This window comes from Archocentrus centrarchus, chromosome 10, assembly GCF_007364275.1.
Source record: "Archocentrus centrarchus isolate MPI-CPG fArcCen1 chromosome 10, fArcCen1, whole genome shotgun sequence".
In the NCBI taxonomy this organism is placed as follows: domain Eukaryota; kingdom Metazoa; phylum Chordata; class Actinopteri; order Cichliformes; family Cichlidae; genus Archocentrus; species Archocentrus centrarchus.
This window is the reverse complement of record NC_044355.1, coordinates 8,357,806-8,379,660: the sequence shown is the minus strand read 5'-3', so window position 1 is coordinate 8,379,660 and position 21,855 is coordinate 8,357,806. Positions and strand designations below refer to the sequence as shown.

Here is a 21,855-nt window from a genome sequence, read left to right as displayed (position 1 = left end):
TTATGAATGCAACATTGGCTCATAAATATACGGTAACTTCTATTTCAAAAACCAACATAACAACCAAAATGCTAAAATTGAAGGTTCATTACGGGACTTCAGAAACCAGTGGGTGACGTCTTGGTGGTTACGTCCATTGTGCAGCAGATGGAAACAGTTTTCAGATGAATTAAAAAGTACTGTGCCTTGGGCATAATGCTGATGGTTGTATACAAGAGGCACAAAGACAGATATGAGAGTTGCAGCAATCTTCAAATTTAACCTTAAGAAAAAATTAAATAAGCAAATTTCCCACCATGTCAGACTTAAAATAAATCATGTGACAAAACACAAAATGAGAATTTACATCTCCCCCAGAAGTTTTATTCTTTGCGTAAAAGCGGCAACTTTCCTACAGGATCTCATCTGACCTTTGACCCCTGACTCACCTTCAGGTGTCAAATGACCCGCTCGGTACCTGGAGGCCAGCGGGAAAGTTCAAAGGACCCCGCTGTGACGAGTGCATAGTGTGGGGGGGAATAACAGCGCAACATTTCATCATTTCATCATTACGTCGTTCTACCGAGCTTAACTCAGAACACACGAAGGCACACGAGAGGAAGGACAGGAAGTACACAACGAAAAGGAAGAGCGGTGTCTATCAGGGAGCTACAGAGGGGCTGGAGATGTAAACGGGGTGAGGTTTGAATAATGAATTTCAAAAGGTATCACACAACAATGGTCTCATCCCCACCTATGAGACAAACAAAAAACAAACTGATCAGACAAAAGACAGAAAAGAACAGAAAACAAAAACCCACACTTAGACAGTCACTGCAAAGTTTCAATAGCACACCTGAGTTTGAATATTTTTGGTACTTTTTTAATACCTTAAAAAATATAAAAACACTCTGAAAGGTTTTAAGCACCATTTAAAAAGGATTTCGCTGCTGTGGGCTGTAAGAAATAACTGCACCCTCATTGCCAACTGATATTTGGATAAATAAGCTTTTTTAAATTTCAGTCTTGAGGGACGGGCACATGGGGCAACTTGTGCTGCATCAGCTGAGCGAGTGTGACGACTAATCTGACAAGCCACCGGTTAACAGCATCATCTGAGCTTATTTATTTATTTACACATGTTCATATTTAATGTTGACTTGCTCTAAACATCCATGAAGTACAAGAAAAACAAGTAAAATTAACTGAATACATAAATCGGTAACACCTGATTCTGACTGATTCAATACTTTGCACGATTCAAGCTGACTGTATTCACCTAAACAGGAATAAGTGTTATAGTAGGTGTTTGAGAAGTAAGTGTTAAGAAACTATGGGGCCATTTGCTGGCACGAATCCTGATCTGCACCTGGTTAGACGATATGGGAACCGTTGTGGGAAGAGCAGAGTGTTACTGTGTACCAATGGATGAAAGGGAAGCTACTCTGGAGATACAGTATGTGTCAGAGGAGGAATTATGAAGCTCGATCTGCCCCACCTGACATGGAAACATATTTGGGAGGAAATAAATCTAATGCAGCTAAAGTGAGGACGGGACAGACAGAGTGAGAAAAGAAAGAAAGAAAAAGAAAGATCCGCGTGTAACTTACGGAGCAGGTTCTGCTGCATGGAGTCAGACCGGTACAGACTCACTGTGCTCTTCTTGAAGACGTTCTTCAGGAGCTGGGCTCTCTCCGTCAAACTACACACACACACAGAAACATTTAGTGTGTTAGCAGCCTGCTGAGCACCACAGGCAGATTTAATGACCCATACATCAAGGCTGTCCAAGCCCCTCCAGAGTGCAGGGACCTGCCAACTGCTATACCTGCTGGTACAAACACTGTGTGGGGAAACATTACTGTGGAGATGCAGAACGAAGAACAAAGAGTGTGTGAGAGGAATATTTGAAGCAGCAGCTTGGCCAAAAGGCATTCTTGTAAAGGTAACAAATGTTTGTAACACCAGATGCCTGCATGTGCATGCATGTGGCTGCCTACAAGCATTATGTGCAAAAAAAACGTTTATGCATTTGAGCAGTTATCACTATATGTTTGCCTCTGTATGTGTGTGTGTGTGTGTGTGTGAGTGTGTGTGAGTGTGTCCGCAGCCTGCTGGGTCTGGGATAGTGTCCAGGCAGGAGGATCACTTTCACTCAGCCATAGATCTCACACTGATCTGCTCCGTGTTGCTGGCTGCTGCCGGCTTCATACCCCAGAGAGAGCAGAGCAGAGCAGACCGGCTTCAGCTGATACAAGCTATAATATATGGCTTTAATATACTGTAGCAGGACTGTTGCTCAAAAATGAGGCATTCAGTATTTGGGTGGGTGGGTGGGGGGGTGGGAGACGAGACAGTCTCTCGTATGACATGATTACTGACATTACAGTCAAACTCCTGCAATTTAACAGCAATTTGAAGATTTCTTCCCTCCACATAGGAATACTGCTGGCAGCAGAACCGTGAGTATTAACTACATTTTGAGGGATTTGGGAGGACAGAGATGATTCTTCCTCCAGGATAATCTTGAAAATTTGGGTGAATGATTCATATTTTGTAAAAAAAAAAAACCCCAAAACAATAATAGCCGAGGCAGTCCTGGCAGTGTTGGGAGATATGAAACCCAGAGACAACATAAAATTGTCATTTTGCCTTGTGAGCCATGTGATTAACGCTATAAAGTCAATCAAGAAGAGTGCTTTCATTTTGTATTTGATTTTTATGCATCAATGTAATAAAGAACATCAGTCTGTCGTGTATATCATTTAATAGACTAGCTAAAATCCAGAGGCTGCTCTCTGCTTATTTTATCAACCAATATACTAAAAATAACCCTTTATATCAAAACAAAATTACAAATTCCTACTTGTAATGTTAAATCGCTGCAAAGCAAAATTTTATGCCAATTTTCTTTTCTGACATAATTTGTTTTATAAGGTACTGCATTTGCACAAATCAACAACGTATAGATATGAGGGATCCAAAGTATTTTACTTTCTTGCAACACACTGTTCTGACTCCACCATCCAAGAAAAGTCATTTTGGGACAGAAATTTGGGTTTTTGGCACTTGAGGGTACTCTTGTTTTCACGTCATATGGTATTGATTGGAGAAACAACTGATTTTGGCTAATGCCAGACATTCATTTTACTTGGTTTTAGGTACTTGTGTATTTTCACGTGCCAAAATCTCACATTGCCAGTGAGAATTACAACTTAACAATTACAAGTCTCATTATTACGATAATTCCATAAATGTTCTCGGATGTCTAATGGTTCCAAGATTACAGAGAAAGATATACAAACAAATGAAGTGCTGCTGAGCACTTTATTTATTTCAAGCGAGATCTGTAAATCTTCCTCTGCTGCACGGTTTGGTGCACGCACAGTAAAGAAGGTGATGCTGCCCAGTTTCTTTGCCTCAAATACAAACACTTTTATAGAGAAAAAGATGAAGTGAATTATAGAAAAAACTATGATAAAGCTACACAGATATTATTATTTTACCTCACTACCTAATGTTTTTGTGGGGACATAAATCTTCATCTACTTTTTATCAAACACGGATGATCTTTGATCTACTTTCAGACAAAATAAAGGCAGGAGTGGAGGAGTGGTAATGTGGTGTGTAACAGTACCTCTTTCCATGCACTACTGCTCCAGGGTCTTTAGATAATGCCTCGAGCTCCTGCACCTCGTCCACCAGTGTCTTAAAGCACGCCTTCTTCACACTGTAAATGAAACAAGGTTTTATAAAACCAGTATCATACAGCAGATGTTTGAACATGACTGAAGCTCCACAGGCTGATATTTAAAACCAGCTCAACCAATTCAAGCCGCTCGGAGTAAATCAGAAAATATAAAATCCCCGGCTCTGCAAATTGCTCCTGACACCTTGAATCTGCTACAGGCTAATGTCAGCTACGACAGAAACAAACATTTCTACTCAAAGAATGGAAACACTAGAAATGTTTGGAAGCCTGGACAAAAACTTGGGCAGGAATTTCTTTAGGACATATTTCTGCAGGAATTTCCTGAATTGGATGCGCATTAGAGCGATGATGAGTGAGGAGAGCGGAGAGAAGACTCACACTTTGTAGGCCACGTCAAAGATCAGTGAGGTGACTGGGATGAAGAACAGGCCCATCCAGAAGACCCCTGAACTGAACATCATGTCCGCCTGTCACAAACACGCACACAGACACACACGCATACACTTATTCTCAGGTTACTGTAGACAAAACAGAGTTCAGCTCCTAATCAGATAAACAGAGGAGCTCTTTGAAAAAAAAATGAAACACCTGATACAGGACAACCGTCCTTTGCAGCACCACATATCAAAACACATACATCACAACAGCTGCCTGAAACAAACTGTTATATTGTGGAAACAGAGAGAAGATGGGCCTAAATAACCTACTCAAGAGTGGGATAATCCTCCATGACTAAACGATGCCATGTTTTTGTTTGGATCCCCTCCACCTCCCTGCCCTCCAGGGCGGAGGAAGTACCTGTGATGTATTTACACAGCAGTATCTCTTTCAAAGGAAAACACCTCAGATGTGTGCTGTGCTGAGAGCTCCTGTCGGTACGTCACAGAACCACAGTGTGAGGTGCTTTGAACGCAGCAGCCACTCGATGTAAATGAGTGTTGATGAAGCGTAATGTATGTAATTATGTGAGTTCAGGCTTAATATTGGATTCCAGTCATTAATGTTGGCTGCGAGTCGAGCTCCTCACTCCAGAAAACCAAAAGCACTTCAAAAAGTCTTTTTTTCAGTGGCTTTAAATGGGTTACAGAAAACTTAAAACGCTCGTTGGGATAGTTTATCATTTTTGGCTCATTTCTGATTCTGTGTGTTTCTTGTCGGGCTGCACGAACAGCCATTGTTATTGTAGAATAATTTGCAAAGAGTTTTCTTGATTAACTATTTGGCCTTAATGGCAGACAATAATGTGAAATCCCCATCACATGCAAAAAAACCAAAACAAAATACTCTTAATAAAACACTTCATTGTCTCTAACATATCATAAATTTTAAGTTGAATTAAAGTTCAGCCAGAGATCAGTCCCTCTGTTTTCACACAACTCCTTCAAATGATATTTAAACACAGCAAGTAAGAAATGGTCATGTTTGAGTAATTGGGTTGTTTTTGTGTCCAGGGTCCCGGGGAGGCAGTGGATCGTCCTGGTGGGGGCAGAACCTTTAAGCTCTGTGTGTGAGGATGATGTTTGCTTTGGCCCACTGCAGTGAAACTAGCTGTCAGCACACGTCAAAGTGCAAAACTGGCTCTCCTTGCATTGTAATGTGGCGCTTGTTTAAACGGCTGAGGCCCCTCGACAGTGTCCTTCCTGTAACGTGACACAGACATGGCCCTTAGGATGCAATGCACACACACACACACACACCGATCAGTGTCAGAACTATCAAAGCGCTCAGGTTTGTTCAAATTAGCTAATCTGTTTGCTATTACCTGCAAATTGACTTTGATGTCTGACAAAACACTGGGGGAGAGGAAACCCCAAATGACAGGAAATCAAAAATGTTTTTTTTCTCCCCCCCCCTACAGTTCAAGATGGGACACGTATGAATAGAGCTTTTCTGTGTCACCTGGGGGCTGAAAATGCACAAGATGAAGGAAAATTGCTGCAAAGCACAAGATATTTTCACATCAATTTTGAAATTACGCAGCCCTGGTGGAAACATTTACTGTTTTTTTGTTTTTTTTTTGTGCTAAGTCAGTTTAATTATTTTTGCTTTCATCAACTGTATCGTGCATTTTGATGGGGGTGTTTAAGCTGTGCTGAGACTTATTCTGCTATTAAATCAAAGAGCTTTCTCAAGTTCACTCTGAACAATATTTACACTTCTCCATATTTAACTCTGAGTAATGTATACACACACAGGCCTGATGCTTCCAGTCTCAAGTTTACCATAAAATTAAATTAATCTGATAATGACATTTGATACAATAACTTCTATTATAGTCTGAGACAGTAACAAAGTAAAGCCAGACCTAAATAAACACCATTAATCATTGCTAGTTCATCAATTATACATCACTTTTTTCAAATTCAAACAGATCTGACGAGTTGTAAACAACAAATGTTTGTCTTCAGGCATCAGGACCGGCTCCATCACTATAAACGTGACCATCAGAGTTGGTAGATGTTAGCAGTGTCTCATACCAGGGGGCCCCTGGGAGAGGGGGAGCGAGGTCTGGGGAGCGCGGCTGTATTTTTAGGACAAACTAATAAACTTGTCTGGCTGGACAGACAGTAGTGTCCGCTGGCATGGAAGGGTGTGTTTTGACAAGAAGTGACCCCCTCATGGCCACACACCCACTCACAGACAGACTAAAGGCCAGACTAGACAGACAGAAGCAATCATACACACGCGCGCGCACACACACGTGAACGCACAAAATGCTGAATAGCGTAAACACTACTGAAAGGGGCACTACAGCAATCTTACTGCCTGCAAGCCACACTGTATCCAACTTGGTTTGAGATATGGAGAATTTTATGATAATATGTTCAGCATTGTATGGTACAGCTCACTGTTGCAGGTTACGTACTTCTTGGTGCAATCACGATAATATCCGGAGCATGATCATACAACAGTGCTTCTGCTGAAACAGCACAACAATAATTTGTTTGTCTATTTGGGTTTGTTTGGGTTTTTAGCAATGGCGCCAGTGTTGGTTTGATAATTTCATGCTGCATTCTTAAAGGTTGGTTAGACATGGGTTGCTGCATCAGTTACACTGAGATGGTCATCCTAACCTCCTCACATGGTCAGAATTTTCTCCCAGGCCATCTTTCACACTGGAAGCACTTGTGCACTGCTTTAAAGCTGACTGCTGGTTGCTTGCAGAGATTCCAGGCTCCATATGATTAGGTAACCCTCTAAAGTATTACCAGGTCATATGTCACCAGCATCTTGTACTCCCATTGGTAGTCGCTAGAAGCTGAGAAAACTTATCTCCCACCCACTTTACGTAACATGGTTATTTTGCCCTTAGTTGACTTAAGTTGACTTTAGCCGCTGCCAATAGCTTAATGTGGATGTAGCTTTAGTGTATATCCCCATTAGACGTGTGTATCAGCATTTCTACTGAATCTAAATGTTGACAATTTGGTGATGGTGCGGTGGTAAGAGAATTGGCCGGGGAATTAAAAGGACAGCTCGTTCTACTTTTAGCCCTTAATGATGTTGATGTGAGCGGATAGCTTTAATATGGTCTTCGCACTCAGCTCCATGCAACTACTGCTAAAACCTTCTGTTTATGAAAGGCAGCCAAACAAAGAACAAAGTTGGCTCAAGGGCGGCCTTAAAGGCAGAGGAGATAGCTTGTTTGAGGGCCTTTACCAAGGCCCAGTACAAGATATAAAAAGGATTATTTTGAACTCGGCATCATGAAAAAACCCAGCAGAGTCCAAGAATAAAAACATGGAGCTGGAAAAAAGCATAACAGGTCCCTTTTAAAAGGTGCCCAGGGGAATATTTCCTGAAAACACACAAATTGTGTGTACGTTCTGTTACTTGGCAAAAAGGGAGCCTTGAATACTAAAAGCACTTAAAAATCTGCCCCTAAAAAGCTGATCAGGGGCCAGTACACAAAAAATCATAGCTGTGTCTGTGTATCAAGGTACCTGTGTGGAATCTGAATGAAGATGTTCCAGGGAAAAAGTAATTTGTGATCTGCCAATCTACCCTGTTCAAATAAAAGTTTAAACATGCAAAACATCAAACCTGTAACTTTATTAAAAGATATAAATCTTTTTACTTTAAAAGAAAACTTTTAGGCTTGTCTAGCACCTGGCTGATCATGCCTAAAAAAGCCCACAGTCTCAGCATCTTGAATTATGCTAATGCCAGCCATTGTAATGGTAAATGTGAGCTGAGATTGTCCACTGCTCCACTATTCACCCCACAGGCCCACAACATGCTCTAGATTCTGCAAACAAGGCTATGAAAAGGCAACTTCATAACACTCTACCAGCTGCACCTGAGGGATGCTAATATTCAGACAGTGGCTGTTTGAGTACACAGAGCTTCTGTGTTGAACTTTTTTAGTTCTTAGGTAGGCTGAGAGGAGACGGGTTAGACTAATATGCTACATCCTGTCTTCGACTTCAGTCTGCATCTATGTTTTTTCCCTCAGCTGGCTTGACCGGACAACACTGTGTATGTCGGCTTCAAGGAGAGAAGGGAAATTGAAGATGAAAGTATATATTTGGCCAAGTGTGGTTTCAACCCTCAGCGGCTTTTCTTGTGCAAATACAGACTTGTTATGAAAGCATAGCTAGCAATCAGATAACAGAAGGGTATGAGGAGCAAAAATGACCAACAAAGCCAATACAAAGGCAAACATGGAGCCTTAATAGGACAAGACAAATCCACTATTTCTGCATATTTTATCAGCAGAGACATAACCATTCCCAGAAAGGCCAAATATGGAAAACAAACAACTTCCTCTGCTGTATTTTTCATCCACTCGATGCTGTCTTTGTGTTGCCCAACAAACACAGCAAGCAAAACAGAGAAATCTATAACTTATGACTTATTTAAACACCAGTCAGCAGTCTCACAGCCAATTCCCTACATGGGATTAATAATAAAACTGTTCTCTTCCCTCTTACTGTACATTAAATCCAGTAATTACCCGTGTTGCAGCACTCATCAATTATTAGACAAGGCAAGACAAAAACACTCTTCAGTCTTAAAGGAGGACCACAAGAATTAAGGGAGAAAAATCAACCTCAGCGATGTGCAATAATATTTCTGACTTTTCAAAAACGGTCTGGAATACGTATTAATTACAGGACAGGTTTGGGGGGCTTGTGACTATAATCTAGTCTGCAAACAGACTTTGCAGTCAGACTTGACAACCTGCCGTGTTTCCTTGTACTGGTGTGCGTTTGTTTTGTAATTGCTCATTAGCACTTTTATTTCACAGAGAAGAGAATCCATCACATGCAGGGTTTTGGGGAAAGTTGGCAGTCAACACTCAGATTCCTTTTCAGGTATGCTACAAACAATAATAAACAACTGTAACTGAAAACTAAACATGGCAGATGATGGATTAGGGTCTAAGACAAGTTTCAGCTTCTTTTTCTTGTTGAAATGTGCGAAATGAGCGAATATGAGTTATTCTCTGCAAGGTAAAATGCATAAAGCCAAAACTACAATAATATTTTTGAATATTTTTAACTTTTTTTTGTACAAAGTGTTTAAGTGGCAACTTGTTTCACTGCTTCAAAAATAAAGCAGATATTTTAGAAGACAAACTCTGAGAAGGAATAAAGTGGCTAACAGACGACTGAAGACAGGCGGGACAGATATTAAAATGAAGCTCCGTGAGCGTTCGTGATTTGCCAGAAGAGTTTACAGTGCCAAACTCTTAAATAAAGTTCAATGCAATAAATCCAATCCTAAATATAAGCTATTCATAATAATCACTAAGCTGATCTGTTTCTCTAGAAACTGTTTTCATTCGTGTTCATTTCACACCGACTGGCACAGAAAGCCTGAGTGTATTCCAGACCCTCTACACATCGAAAAACGTCTTTGCAAAGCCTTTCCTTTCTGAAAAAAAAAAAATTCTTATCACTGAGCGGAAACTGTGAAAGAACCTGATGCGGTGTAAAATCCATGCCATCGTGACGAGCACTTTAGACTGACAGAGTGATGCTGTGGGTGCTTCGCTGCAGCTTGCAGCAGAAATGGAAAAATAGCACAGGTGACTGAAAAGCGAGCAGAGCGAGAGGATAAACTGTATGGGAGACAGCTGCATTAATAGTGCAGGCATGCCAGCAGGCAACAGGTCAGTGTGACAGAGCGTGCATGAGACATCTCCTGAGGTGCAGCTGAGCCGCTTCGTGTCACAGATTACACAGAATATTCTCACATTTTCTTCTGATATTTGTTTCAGTCGTCTGTGAGGTGATGGTTTGGGACAAAGCCATTACCTTGGAGTACCTGTGGAAACCATACTAGCTGTTGCAGGGTGCTTGGAGAACTGATCCAGCACCTGCCCAGTCGTACGTATAATATTTTGCCTGACATTGATGAATGTGTTCATGTGAAGCCGAGTGCTGCTTAACATGTTAAAGGTGGTGAGCTGGGCTGTGTGTGAGAACAGAAGGGAGTTCTGGTGTCTGTTATGCTGTAGGCCCTTGGGCAGTTTTTCAGCTGGCAGAGATGGGGTGGGATGAACAAAAGGAGAACACAGGAAAAAGCTGAGAGCATTAAAGAAAATAGATAGAAAGGCTTTTTTTTTTTTTTTAACACTGAAATACACACTAGGGAGGCTATGGTGAAATAAGTGGGGCTACAACAGGGTTGTGTATAATTCCACTCTTCAGGGGCTGCAAGGTCTTAGAAGTGGTGATTGTGTCTCTGATGCCGTCTCGGGTTTCAGAGATATTGCCCTGTTTGATGACACACGGGCATCCCTGAGTTAGGGCTGGGCATAGAGTTACCCACTACCCACAGGACACCATTACTGTCTTCAGTCAAGTGCTGCAGGGCATGGATGAAAGGAGCAAGCTTCACAGACAGGGGATAGGATGAAGCCAATATACCTATCCCCTGTGTGTGTGTGTGTGTGTGTGTGTGTGTGTGTGTGTGTGTGTGTGTGTGTGTGTGTGTGTGTGTGTGTGTCCCATTGAGTGAGGGCAAAACAGTCAGCATTTCTGTACATGTGTAGCTACTTATGTTATTTACTGTGTCACGCACAAACAAGTACCTAAAACATGTGGACTTACGGGATGCCAAACATACTGCTGCAGTGGTAAAACTGCACCGCACTTCCACTTAGATGCAACATTAAAAAAAAAAAAAACTTTCTTCAGTCCAAAGGTTAACAAATAAAATCTGCCTCAGAGATCTTCCTTTCCAAAAGCAAAAATCGTAATCATTTATCCAGCAGAACTGATCAGAGATGAAGGACATTTGACTCAAAATTGTAGCTCTTAAAGGGATTGCGTGACATTTTGGGAAAAATACTTATTTACTTTCTGGCAAAGAGTTTGAAGAGAAGATTGCTACCATACTCATATCTCTATGGTACATATGAACATGTACAAGCAAATGCCTAACCTAGCTTAAGATAGAGACTGGAATCAGGGGAAAAAAATGGCTATCCCAGTGATCTAAAAACTCACTGCTTAACATCTTATATCTCATTTGTTTGATTTGTACAAAAACCAAAGTGTTCATACGGGGGTTATGTGCGGGATTATTCCTCTGTGAGCCAAAATAACATAAAAAACCCCTGTAAAACACAGAATTGTTGTTTTTATACTTTGGATTTTATACCGATTAAACAAACAAAACACATTGTGTTACTCAGTGAGCTTTAGACGTGCTGGTAGATGGATTCTGTTACTGGCAAACAAAACTGCAGCCTGCAACCAGTCTTAATGCTAGACTAAGCCAACAGTCTGCTGGCTGCATTGTTATATCTAACAGACATTAGTCATTTTTACCATTTAATTAAATGTCAAACTCTTTCCAAAAATAATAATTTACTGTGCAATAATGTGAAAAAAAGACCTAATCCTCAATCTGAGAATCACAAGAAATTAAGACTTTTCTTTTCAGACAGAGCAAACCTGCCATTTCTACAGTTCATGGCAATGCACCTCGCTCTTAACTGTGCACAGATATCTTTGCTTTTTATTTAAATTCAGCTTCACGTAAGGCTCCACACTGCAGCTGAGTTTATGAGAAAATAAGTTCAATGTCTTTCCTGTTATGACTAACATTTTCTGCTACACATAATGGTACCATGTTTTGAAAACTAAAAAAGAATCTCTCATACAAAATGAGGATTTTGCTCAGGGATGCCCACACTAAAAGTCACTTTTGTTTCTTTTATTTTTACATTTAAAATTTCCCTTAAAAAATCACCTCCGGTGGTCTGAAACTCCCACAAATAACCAAATAGCGATGAAGTGAATTATATTTTACATGTTGGCTGAGTCCTCAAATGCATAAAGCATTGATGTGAAATTGGACACACAGGACAAATAAAGTTTTAAGTCATAAAAGCCAGTATTTTTTTACTTGTCAACAACACTAAAACCACTTCTGAGAGATACTTTGGCTGTTTTTAAAGAATATTTTCACATTAAATTGAATTACAGAAGGATCTGGTCGCACAGCCCGTTGCAAAGACAACATTTATTTGCACTGTAAGATGCTACTTTGCTGTGCTGCAGGCAGCTTTTTTCTTTGAACGATGTCCCGCTGTGTTATTGTTACGTAATGAAAAGATGCCTCAGCCTCCTCCCCAGAATGTACTGGGAAATGCCACCTGTTTAATAGGTTCTCATTAACCACCTGTGGTGACCCCGAGAGACATTAGTTACATTCAAATGTAAATAACAAATCCTAAAAGGAAAAAAGTAAACAAAATATTTCAATACTTTTCTGGGCCTTGGTGCCATTTTAGCTCCTGAGGCGCCGCCCCACATGAACAGAAGGTCTTAACAACAGGTGGGTGTGTTGGAACCACAGCCAGCGGTGTGTGCCTGGCTCACTCTTTGACATCAAACATATCCAAGAGCAAAGAAAAACTGTCCGAAACCCGGCGGTTCAAAGAGTCTGAAGACTTAACTTTGGCTCATATTGATTCCCAGCATGTTCAGTACGAGCATCCAACACGTTTTTTTTTTTTTTTAACTCAAAACCTGATTGCTGGGTAGATTTTTAGGACATCAGTCACCCACATCTCTCTTTGCTTAGCTTCTAGACTGCTTCACTGTTTCGGTGTCACCTGTGGATACTCAGAGCTGAGAGAGAAAATTTAACACAAACACGGGGCAAATTGGCCCAATTAAGTCATTAGGCAACACAAGCCAGAGGTCTGACAGCTTACAGTCCTCTGGCTCTACTTACAAAGATCTTTTTTAAAGTTTTCCCACCAGCTTCTTTCTACAGAAAATGAATTATAAGGAGCTGCAGATGTGTCTGCAACAGATGATTATATCAGCAGTTTCCTTTGGAACCGAGGGAAGCCGTTGTATGTGTAAGCGTGTGTACGAGTGCACGCCGGCATGTGTGTTTACCTCGCCTGACATGTCGGGTGCCAGAGGGATGAGGGGCCACAGGGAGGAATAGATAGCGAAAAACACCACCCACAGGCCGATGCTTCCCCAGATGGCGATGTGACTGAACTGTTAGGAGCAACCAGAGGACAATAAGTATACCAAAGGGTTTCGGCTCCTCGCGGCCTATAGATCTGAACACTGCTCCAATTTACTCGAGCCATTTTAATCATAAAAACACTGAGTGCTCTCAGGCAACTTAAAACATTTCACTGAGTTTACATTTACAAGCCTAGTGAGATCATGCCATAAAGGGATTTGGCGATAAGAAGAAAATTTAAAAATTGTCACAAGTATCAGTGGGCATATAAAAGTGAAAAAGATAACAGAACCATAGCAAGAGAAGAGAGAAGTCAACCTACCATGGTCCAAGATGAGGTTTCAAGGCCAGCTTTAAGACAAACTGTGATGACCACAAACTGCAGAGACACGAAACCACATGTTCATTCAAGAAAGACTATCATGCGAAGTTCATCCCACATACCTGAACTCAGAATAAGAATATATTTATAAACCTGGAAAAGATGAGCAGACAAAGGAGAGGAACAAGAGCAGGAAGAACTGCTGATGCTTATTTGCTGCCATTTAGGAAGACTTGGCTCAGACACCTGAACTTTGTAACACAGCAGAAACCCTGCCAGGGAAGAAGACCGGTGCACTTACCGTGTAAACCATGTTGCCTAAGAGGAGATAGTCCGGAGTTCTTCCATTGCCAAAAACTGTATCTGTGAAGGGAATCAACAGCAGAGGCTTTTAAGCTGTCCTTCTTCAGCTCTTAGGTTTCACATAGAGTAATACTTTAGGTACGTCAATGTGAATTTTATCATAAAGTGCTCAGAGTGGAACAGGGAACTTAAAGTGGAAACCACAGTCAAATGCTGCTTCCATTACTGTCCACTGAGAGAGCCTGGAATGTTAATTTCAAGGCAGTGTGTGTATGTAAATCCATCAGGAAGACTGAAAAGCAGAATTGGTGCCCATTAATCATATTCAGAAATGAAATGTTCTGGCTAATTTAGTGCCGAAAGAGAGGACAGAATTGTTTTGCTGACAAAATGTTAATTAATTCTGCCATTAAAAAGGAATCCAATGCTTTTCTTACAACTTCCTAAATTAATTAGATTGAAATAAGCTGTGAGTCACACAGACATATTGCTTCATACCGCCGCCCAAGTGAGTCTGGGCTCGGGCTAAAATATCAACAGTGTGCGACTGCCAGTATAGAAAGAGAGGCTCCCTTTCCCTTTACTTCCGGCTGGTCACATGTCTTGTGTGTGTTGAGGCTTTGCTGACAGCCTGTCAGTCACAGTGAAGGAGCTTGGCGCCTTTTGTTTGGAGAGCAGGCCCAAGCTTGTGTGGTCCTCAGCTCTGGCCAGCCAAGACTTACCGGCTCAAAGATCCCTATTCTCTCTGCACACACACACACACGCACATGCACACATGGAAACCTTGCATCTCACTGTGCCAAAGATGCACAATTGACCTTTTACGGATCAATAAAGTTATTTGCACTCACAAAGAGACAGATAGTTGTCTGCCTGAATGAAAATACCACTGTGGCCATAGAGAAATCACATGAAAAGATTTTGTCTGTCTTTTATGAAAGCTAAGAAAGTGCCAATAACTGCATGCAAAAGCATTTCAGCAGTCATTCGAGCAAACGTGAACGCAGGCCTGTTATTGCATGTCCCTCAGACTGGAGCACACACATGTTTGCAATTCATGACTGGATGGTTGAAAAGAGAACTAATTAAGACAAAGTACGTGCCTTTAACTGTCCTCCTTATTTATCCGGCAAGTTCACTGAGAGCTGTGGAGGAGTCTCTGGGAGCTACTTACCATGCTGGAAGGCTTGAAGGGGGAACCAGAAGAGGATGACGGAGTGGAAGAGGCCGTTCAGACAATGGGCCCAGAAGACCTGCAAAAAAGAGGAAAGAAGGATGAAGGGGAAGGACGCAAGAGGAGGAGGAAGAGGAGGGGAGGGTGGAGGGAGGTTGGACAGCAGGAGATTCCAATAAGAGAGGGTGAGACAGAGTGGGAAAAAAAAAAATAAAAAGCATGAGAAAAGGGTGTGGGGAGCTCCAGCTTTCCAAGTGACCCCTGACCCGGGCCCTTTGTGCCAGCCAGGCGCTAGGCTAAGTGGCGGTTTTGTCGGGGCCTCCTTGTTGAATGGCCACCCCGCTGACAGACACGTTGTATATCCTCTGTGTGTGTTATGGGGGGAGAAAGACGCTGCTGAATGTGTTTACGGGTAGTTAAAGGTAATATGAGTGTGCAGATTTTGCTTCTAGTCAAGAATACATTTAAAAAAAAAAGAATTAGCAAGTATAAGAAAAATACACATACTCATGTCAACAGTACAAACACTGTATAACATTAATGTATGAGCTGCCAGTGTGAGGGCTTCCTCTCATTATATTTCATTAGGCTTCGGCCCTTTCATGTGAGAATTTTAACTGGTGTAGTAATAAATGACAGGAGAGCTTAAAAAAGCAAAAATAAATCTAGAAACGCACACAGCGAGACTGACAGGCCTGACAGAGATGAAACTGTTTTCGTGGTAATTATTAAGACCCTGTAGGAAAATCGCGGACCGCAGTCTATGTGTGCGTCTGTCTACGCAAGCATGCAGACTTTGGATGAGTCGTTTATATTGATACTCTTTCTCTCTCTCTCTCTCTCTCTCCAAAACCACATTGCTTCAAATTTACATTATGCAACGCGGCAGCCAAACAAAACACTAATGGGCGATGTAGCATGAAACAGCCGTGAAAATCCATTCTGCCAAAAAACACTCCATATTTGTGCCGCCTTCTTCCCCCTGCTGTGCTGACACAGACGCTGGTGTTAATTCTGAGAGGTGAAAATTCATCGAGAGTAAAGGGCAGATGGAGGTGGGTATAAAAAAAAAAAAGGAAACAGAAAAAAAGCATCACATTTTAATATTTGGCTTGTTTTTAATCATTGGCAAGTTAGAGGCTCGCTTTTTTAATATCACTTTTCAACAACTTCAGCAAACCTGTCAGTGAAACATTAAACACTACTTATTTAAGATGAATTACACACCCTGTAAAGTGACTTTCTGTACGTTGTGGTCCTTTCAGAACAGCTATTAACACTATTTTACTCTGTAGGGTTATTTGAAATATTCTGCCTGGAAAATGAATGTAAAATAGGGGACAGTGAGGGAAGAAGTCTTGTTCTAATCTACACTATGGGCTTGTTTTTGGTCCCCATAGCACAACCTCCCCATCTTTCCTATCAGCCAAACTAAGTCCTTTAGCAGCCACCCCCCAATCCTGGATTACCTCACTCTCCCACTGTGTACACAAAACCCAATACACTGACTGAGGGCTGGCCAAAGCAAACCCCCACTCAACTATCTCTGTGGTCAAACGTGTATTAAATTATCACTAATGTTACAATCACATGTTTGTGCCGATTAGCCTCCCACTGGCAGGCTCAGCTCTCTATCAGCCTCCTTCCCAACTACCCCAATCCCAAACACAGTGGGGGTGCAAAGCAGCCCCAGTTTCCGCTCCACAATAATGAATGCTAATGAAATCAATAAATGCTCATAATCATTTGTCACAGTAGGATCCTCCCTTCCGCCCCGCGGCTCTTTTTCTTTCCCTTGTTACCCAGCAAACTGCTAAGAATCCGCTGAATGCGCCGTCTGTTCCGCAAATATTCAGCCCTTTGTGAAAATCCTAAGATCCAAAAATAAAAATTAAAAAAAGAACTGAACTGCATGAAAGCCAGTAATTAACATCAAGCCAAATATTTCCAGGGCTGCCCCCACACTTCCTGTTTCATTTTTGAGGAAAAACTGTATGCAAGAGAAGTAAAGGTGCTGCGTAGGAAGTGATAGTTTCTGGTAAACTATTGCGATCACCAAGCATGGTTTATTAGATTGGCTTAGGTGTCCAGAATTTATAATTAAAAGTGAATGAGCGACACAGCTGAAGCCATGCTTTGAGTTTCTAACGCCCTCTGTCTCTCCCTTCTCGCACCTCAACACAAACAGCTTTAATTCACAAAGACAGTATCTGTTGTGTACAAAAGAGCCAGGCGTGCAGAAAGACAGGCTTCGAGGGGCCAAATTCCTGCTGGATTTTCTCGCCTTGCCTCGGGCCAGCTGCAAGGAAAATATCTCGGGAAGAGAGTGGACAAGCCAGCAAAAACAACCTGCTGACCTGGCCGAGTCATCATTTATGAGTCTTGGAAAATATGGCCCAAACAAAAATGGAGGTTCATTTGCTTCTAGCTATCAGATGAATATTTTTTGTGATCCTTCTTTGGCACCAGAAACTGAATGAAGTCTTCACAAAAGCTAATGAAGGGAAAATCCATTATACAATAGGATTCACAGAAATTTTCAGACAATATATGCAGCAGCTGTGGTCACATATCATTAATCTAAAGTGTAATTAATAACAAAAAGGTTGTGAATCACAAATTCTTGTAAAAACCTCAAGACACAGGGCACACATTTAGAGTATTTGTTTTTCTGTGAAATGGCTTCTACTTCATTTATATGGGTAGCATACATCCAGTTACTGCTGTTATGCCAATTCATCAACTGTGACATTACAGTCTTTAAATATTTTCATAGTTTTTTTTTTTTTTTTTTAGCAGCTCTGGGCAAAACTCTGTTTACTGTATTAAAGAAAGATGTGACATTAGCTTGGCGGCAAATCTGTTAATTAAGCTTTTTTTTAATTAACAAAAACATATTGTGTGATGTTTTCAGCTTTCTTCCTTTATTTGAGCAACAGCTGCTCCAAAGAGATGCAGTCATTAACTGACAGATGGATGTCTCTACCTGTTTCAGTAAGTGGCAAATTTGTTATGATGTGAGAAAATACTTTTTACCTTAATACATGGGGTAGCCAGTTTTTCAGCCCAGGAAGATGCTACATTTAAATTCCATCTATTATCTGTTATTTTGCTCTCTGAAGAATTGAGGCAAACATTCACGCTGACTCGGAAGCATTTTAAAGTTTTTTTATTTAATAGAAGTGAGTAATCTTTGGCCAGTCGAACTAGTGACGGCACTAAAGTCATCTGATACGTGCAGTCTGGTATTGTGTGGGGTAAATGTGATCTGATAGCCTTGCAGGAGAACAAAAAAACACCCTCACTTAAACAAATTGCATAATTTTCTGCAGCAAATGCCATTACACAATGACAGCACACTCTCTCTATTCCCTCCTTCCTGCGATTCTTTCTGCTGACATCTCCCAACAGATCTGACCTTCCCTGCCCGTGACCACCATGGCCAATCTGCTTTTAATCCACCTCTATGTGGTGCTAACCAGGTCACCACGCCTGTGAGGAGGGTCCAGGAGTCTCTGGCTCAGCATGGAGAAAGGAGGAGACAACTTTATTACCAGCGGGGGGGAAAGCTAACAGACAGCCGCCGCAACCAGACAGAATAGGTCAAGCCAGGCCAAACCAGGCTACGACTGGATACCCACCAACTGCAGCTGCCAGGTCACTGAGACGGGAGATGCCTCGCAGCGACACAGCAGAAAGGTCTTCTGCCACTTATGTGATTTAATAACTAGAACTTTTAACCTTTTCATTTAATGGAGAACAAATCTAATTCCCAATCATAACATGCACAATAAAAAGGAGCATATTTATTTCATATTTATGAGAGTTTTGCATCACTTAATTCTAGTAGATGTATAAAATTACAGAAATGGTGATTACAGATACTGTGCTGTTGAAGTCATCGTCCAGAGGTGATGAAATTATATAGACACTATAAATAGCAAATAAATTCATGGCAATACTTTCACACCTTTCACACAAAAGATCAAATTGAGGAAAATAAACAAGTTATCTAAAAGTACTGAAACATCCACATACATGATATACATGTGATAAAAGCCTAAAATTACCTTGGTATTAAAGCCCATGGCATTCTGGGAGGTTTTGTAGAGTTCTGGGTATTTCAGCATATTCTCTTTCCTGCAGGAGCGCTCAAATATTCCCAGAGTGAGAGGAGGCAAGGCAGTGAAGATCTACATAAAACAGACAGACATGCACATACACAGAGAGAAACATCAGTGATACATCTGAGATGAATTCAGATGATTTAAGGTTTTGCTAAACAATACTTCCTTTTAAAGATATCACACTGAATGCAACCCTCACCTCTAACCTCCTGTTAGACTTTTGTTTCATTCTCTTCTCCACTTGCTCTATCCTTAAGTTTTGTTCAGTGAAGACTGCTGACCTGCTTATTTTGATTTGTCATGCTTTAAGTCTGTTCATATGCAAAAAACATCTCCAGTGAACATCTGCGATCTTCTTGACTGAGAAGCAGGTATTTAAAGTATCATTTCTTAGTGGTGTTGTAATGTTCTGTATAGCAGCTGCTGAGAGAGGAGGGTTGGTATTTGTGTGGCTTGGGGGGGGTTCAGTGCTTCAGTTGGTGTGAGTTCCCTCCAGGCCCATCTGGAGTGGGAGTTTTCAGGCCTCAGTCGGCAGGACCAGTGGGCTACAGGACATGCTCCGCTGGGCTCTTTTCTTATTCAGAGTCAGGCTGAGGAAGACCTCCATTGAGGGGCGGATTCAGCCCACTGCTTCTAACAGACTCCCACTGAGCCAAAGGAATTCCCTAAGTTTTTGATAAAGTAAAAGACTGAAGCTTATTCCCACCACCAAAAGAGTGCCGGTTATAAAGTGTGGGAGTCTAGGGCAGAGGGAGGTGGCAGTGTTATTATGAAATGGAGCAAAAGGCAGGGCTGAAATGCTCTTTTCGTTTGACAGTTTGTCCCTGCCACATATTACCTCCACTTGAGGCCGATCAAGATTGTGGGGAGACATCACCTCACACTTCTCTCATTCATTTTTGTTGATTGAATTGAGTTCATTTTTATAAACAGTTTAATGTTACATATAAAGTCACTGTGGTCTTAACCAGTATGCTCTCGAAGCTCAGACTACAGATGCACTTTTTTCCTCTTGCTTAATTCATGACAGATATGAAAAATGAGTTCATTAGGAGTGGTCCTGTTATAGTGCTCTGAGGGACTCCCAACATCAGCAGCCGGCTCTTTTTCTGCTCCAGTCTTCCAATTCTTATTATCATTGAAACGTAGCTGTTCTTACTAACTATACTCTTTGGGGCAAGCGAAGCTGTTGTTCTTTCACATTCAGTACATAGTTTGGGGCACACGGGGGAATACCGACTTGACAACGGGTCATAAATAAAGGAAAACTTTTTCAGGATGCTGATGAAATAGTCACGCAATAAAGGGATCAGGCTTGGGGCACCACAGCTAATAAGTTCTGTGTCAAAGAGGGGACAGAGGTAGAGGAGTAAAGTGGTCTCTTTAGAGGCAAATTTTATAAACACTCACCACATTGTACAAGCCAATGCACCATCGTTCAAACAGAATTTGACCAGAGAAGCCATTGACGAATGCAAACCAGATCTAAGAAAGACAGAAAAAAAAAAAAAAAAACACAAAATGAGTCAGAACAGCAACATAAGAACAGAGGCAATGCAATCAGTGATTTATAACAGTCTGTTTTTCAGAGTTCATCATCTGCAGCAGCAAACAATGAACACTAGTGTGTTCTAATATTCGAAATACACCTTTTAATGAACACTGTCACTTTAATCTGAAAGGCATTTGAGCTCAGTTTGATACATTTACATGCATGCAGCTCTTTCAGTGTATATTTTTCATTAGTGATCGCAAAGATAAGTGGTTACATTATCAGATTTGAGACAGGATCACTACATCTTTGCATATCCTATGATCAGATCAAAGGGAGAACAGCTCCTACTAATACATCTTTAAAGGATTACATTTACAGATAGCAGAACAGAAAAAAAAGTTTCCCTTCAGTGTAGGGAAAAAGGTGACTGAACGATCCTTAAATTAAAGTGGTTTGGTTTTTAAGTGCTGACCTGTGATCAACCTGCATCATTAGACCAATTCAACCAAAATTCTAACTTAGAAAAAGACAGAAGGAACAAAACAGGCCAAATGAGAAAAAATGAGGGACAGTGGGAAAGCCAGGACCTCCAGATGGCACCTCCGCTGGATTCATCACACGATTAGCTTCAAACATATATCTTACCCACTGTTTTCCTCCGTGATCTACCTGATGACATGTGGGTGACAGATGAGGTTAGTTTTAAGACCAGAGTCAGGACTGCAGAACTCTTGAGTGATTGAGGCTTTGATATATTGTGTCAGGAAAGGCAGACAGAGGTAATGTAAACCATGTGCTGAGTGGAAACGAGGCTTATCGCCGTATTTTGATTAGCCATGCTTATTTGAGCAAAATAATGCCTTTAAGATGAAAGTAGACCAATGGCTACAATCTGGTAGGGAAATTGGCACGTACATTGAATTTTTATTGGTGTAAAGTGGATTTATCTGACATATCCCGAAGTAAATCTGACTGCACAACCTGAAAATTGTTTGCAGATTGTAAATCAGCAATTGCACCTTACACAGTTACAGTTTGCAATGTTGTGGTCCTGGACAGACTCATGCCAAAACTGTCAAGGGAACATCGGGGGTGCTGTGTTTTGGCCACGGCTAACCAAGCATTTCCTCGCTTCATTAAACTTCATTATGAAGGCATGAACTGCTACAAATTCTCAGATTGAGACAAAGCCTTTTTGAGGGCCCCACCCGCCGCTGCCACCGTCTACACGACCAATAATAATCTGCCACTGGTCCTTCCCATTTAATCGTGAAAGTGTAGGTATGAAAACAAGTG

At 41.3% G+C, this 21,855-nt stretch overlaps 1 protein-coding gene across 8 annotated transcripts in view; it reads right to left on the bottom strand.

The window, feature by feature from the left end:
• Positions 1–21,855, bottom strand: part of atp8a1 (ATPase phospholipid transporting 8A1) — a 116,292-nt gene that overhangs the window by 4,368 nt on the left and 90,069 nt on the right. For 3 of the 8 annotated variants that reach the window (XM_030738597.1, XM_030738595.1, XM_030738596.1), the window contains 9 exons: positions 20,475–20,549; positions 19,008–19,130; positions 14,938–15,016; positions 13,762–13,823; positions 13,461–13,517; positions 13,060–13,167; positions 4,070–4,158; positions 3,617–3,709; positions 1,590–1,681 (listed from right to left, as the gene is read on the bottom strand). In XM_030738597.1, the coding sequence (XP_030594457.1) occupies positions 1,590–1,681; positions 3,617–3,709; positions 4,070–4,158; positions 13,060–13,167; positions 13,461–13,517; positions 13,762–13,823; positions 14,938–15,016; positions 19,008–19,130; positions 20,475–20,549 (778 nt within the window). Of the gene's footprint in view, positions 1–428; positions 734–774; positions 1,682–3,616; positions 3,710–4,069; positions 4,159–13,059; positions 13,168–13,460; positions 13,518–13,761; positions 13,824–14,937; positions 15,017–19,007; positions 19,131–20,474; positions 20,550–21,855 lie in introns of those variants that run through there. The other 5 variants (XM_030738593.1, XM_030738594.1, XR_004020421.1 and 2 more) reach the window with 4 other exon arrangements.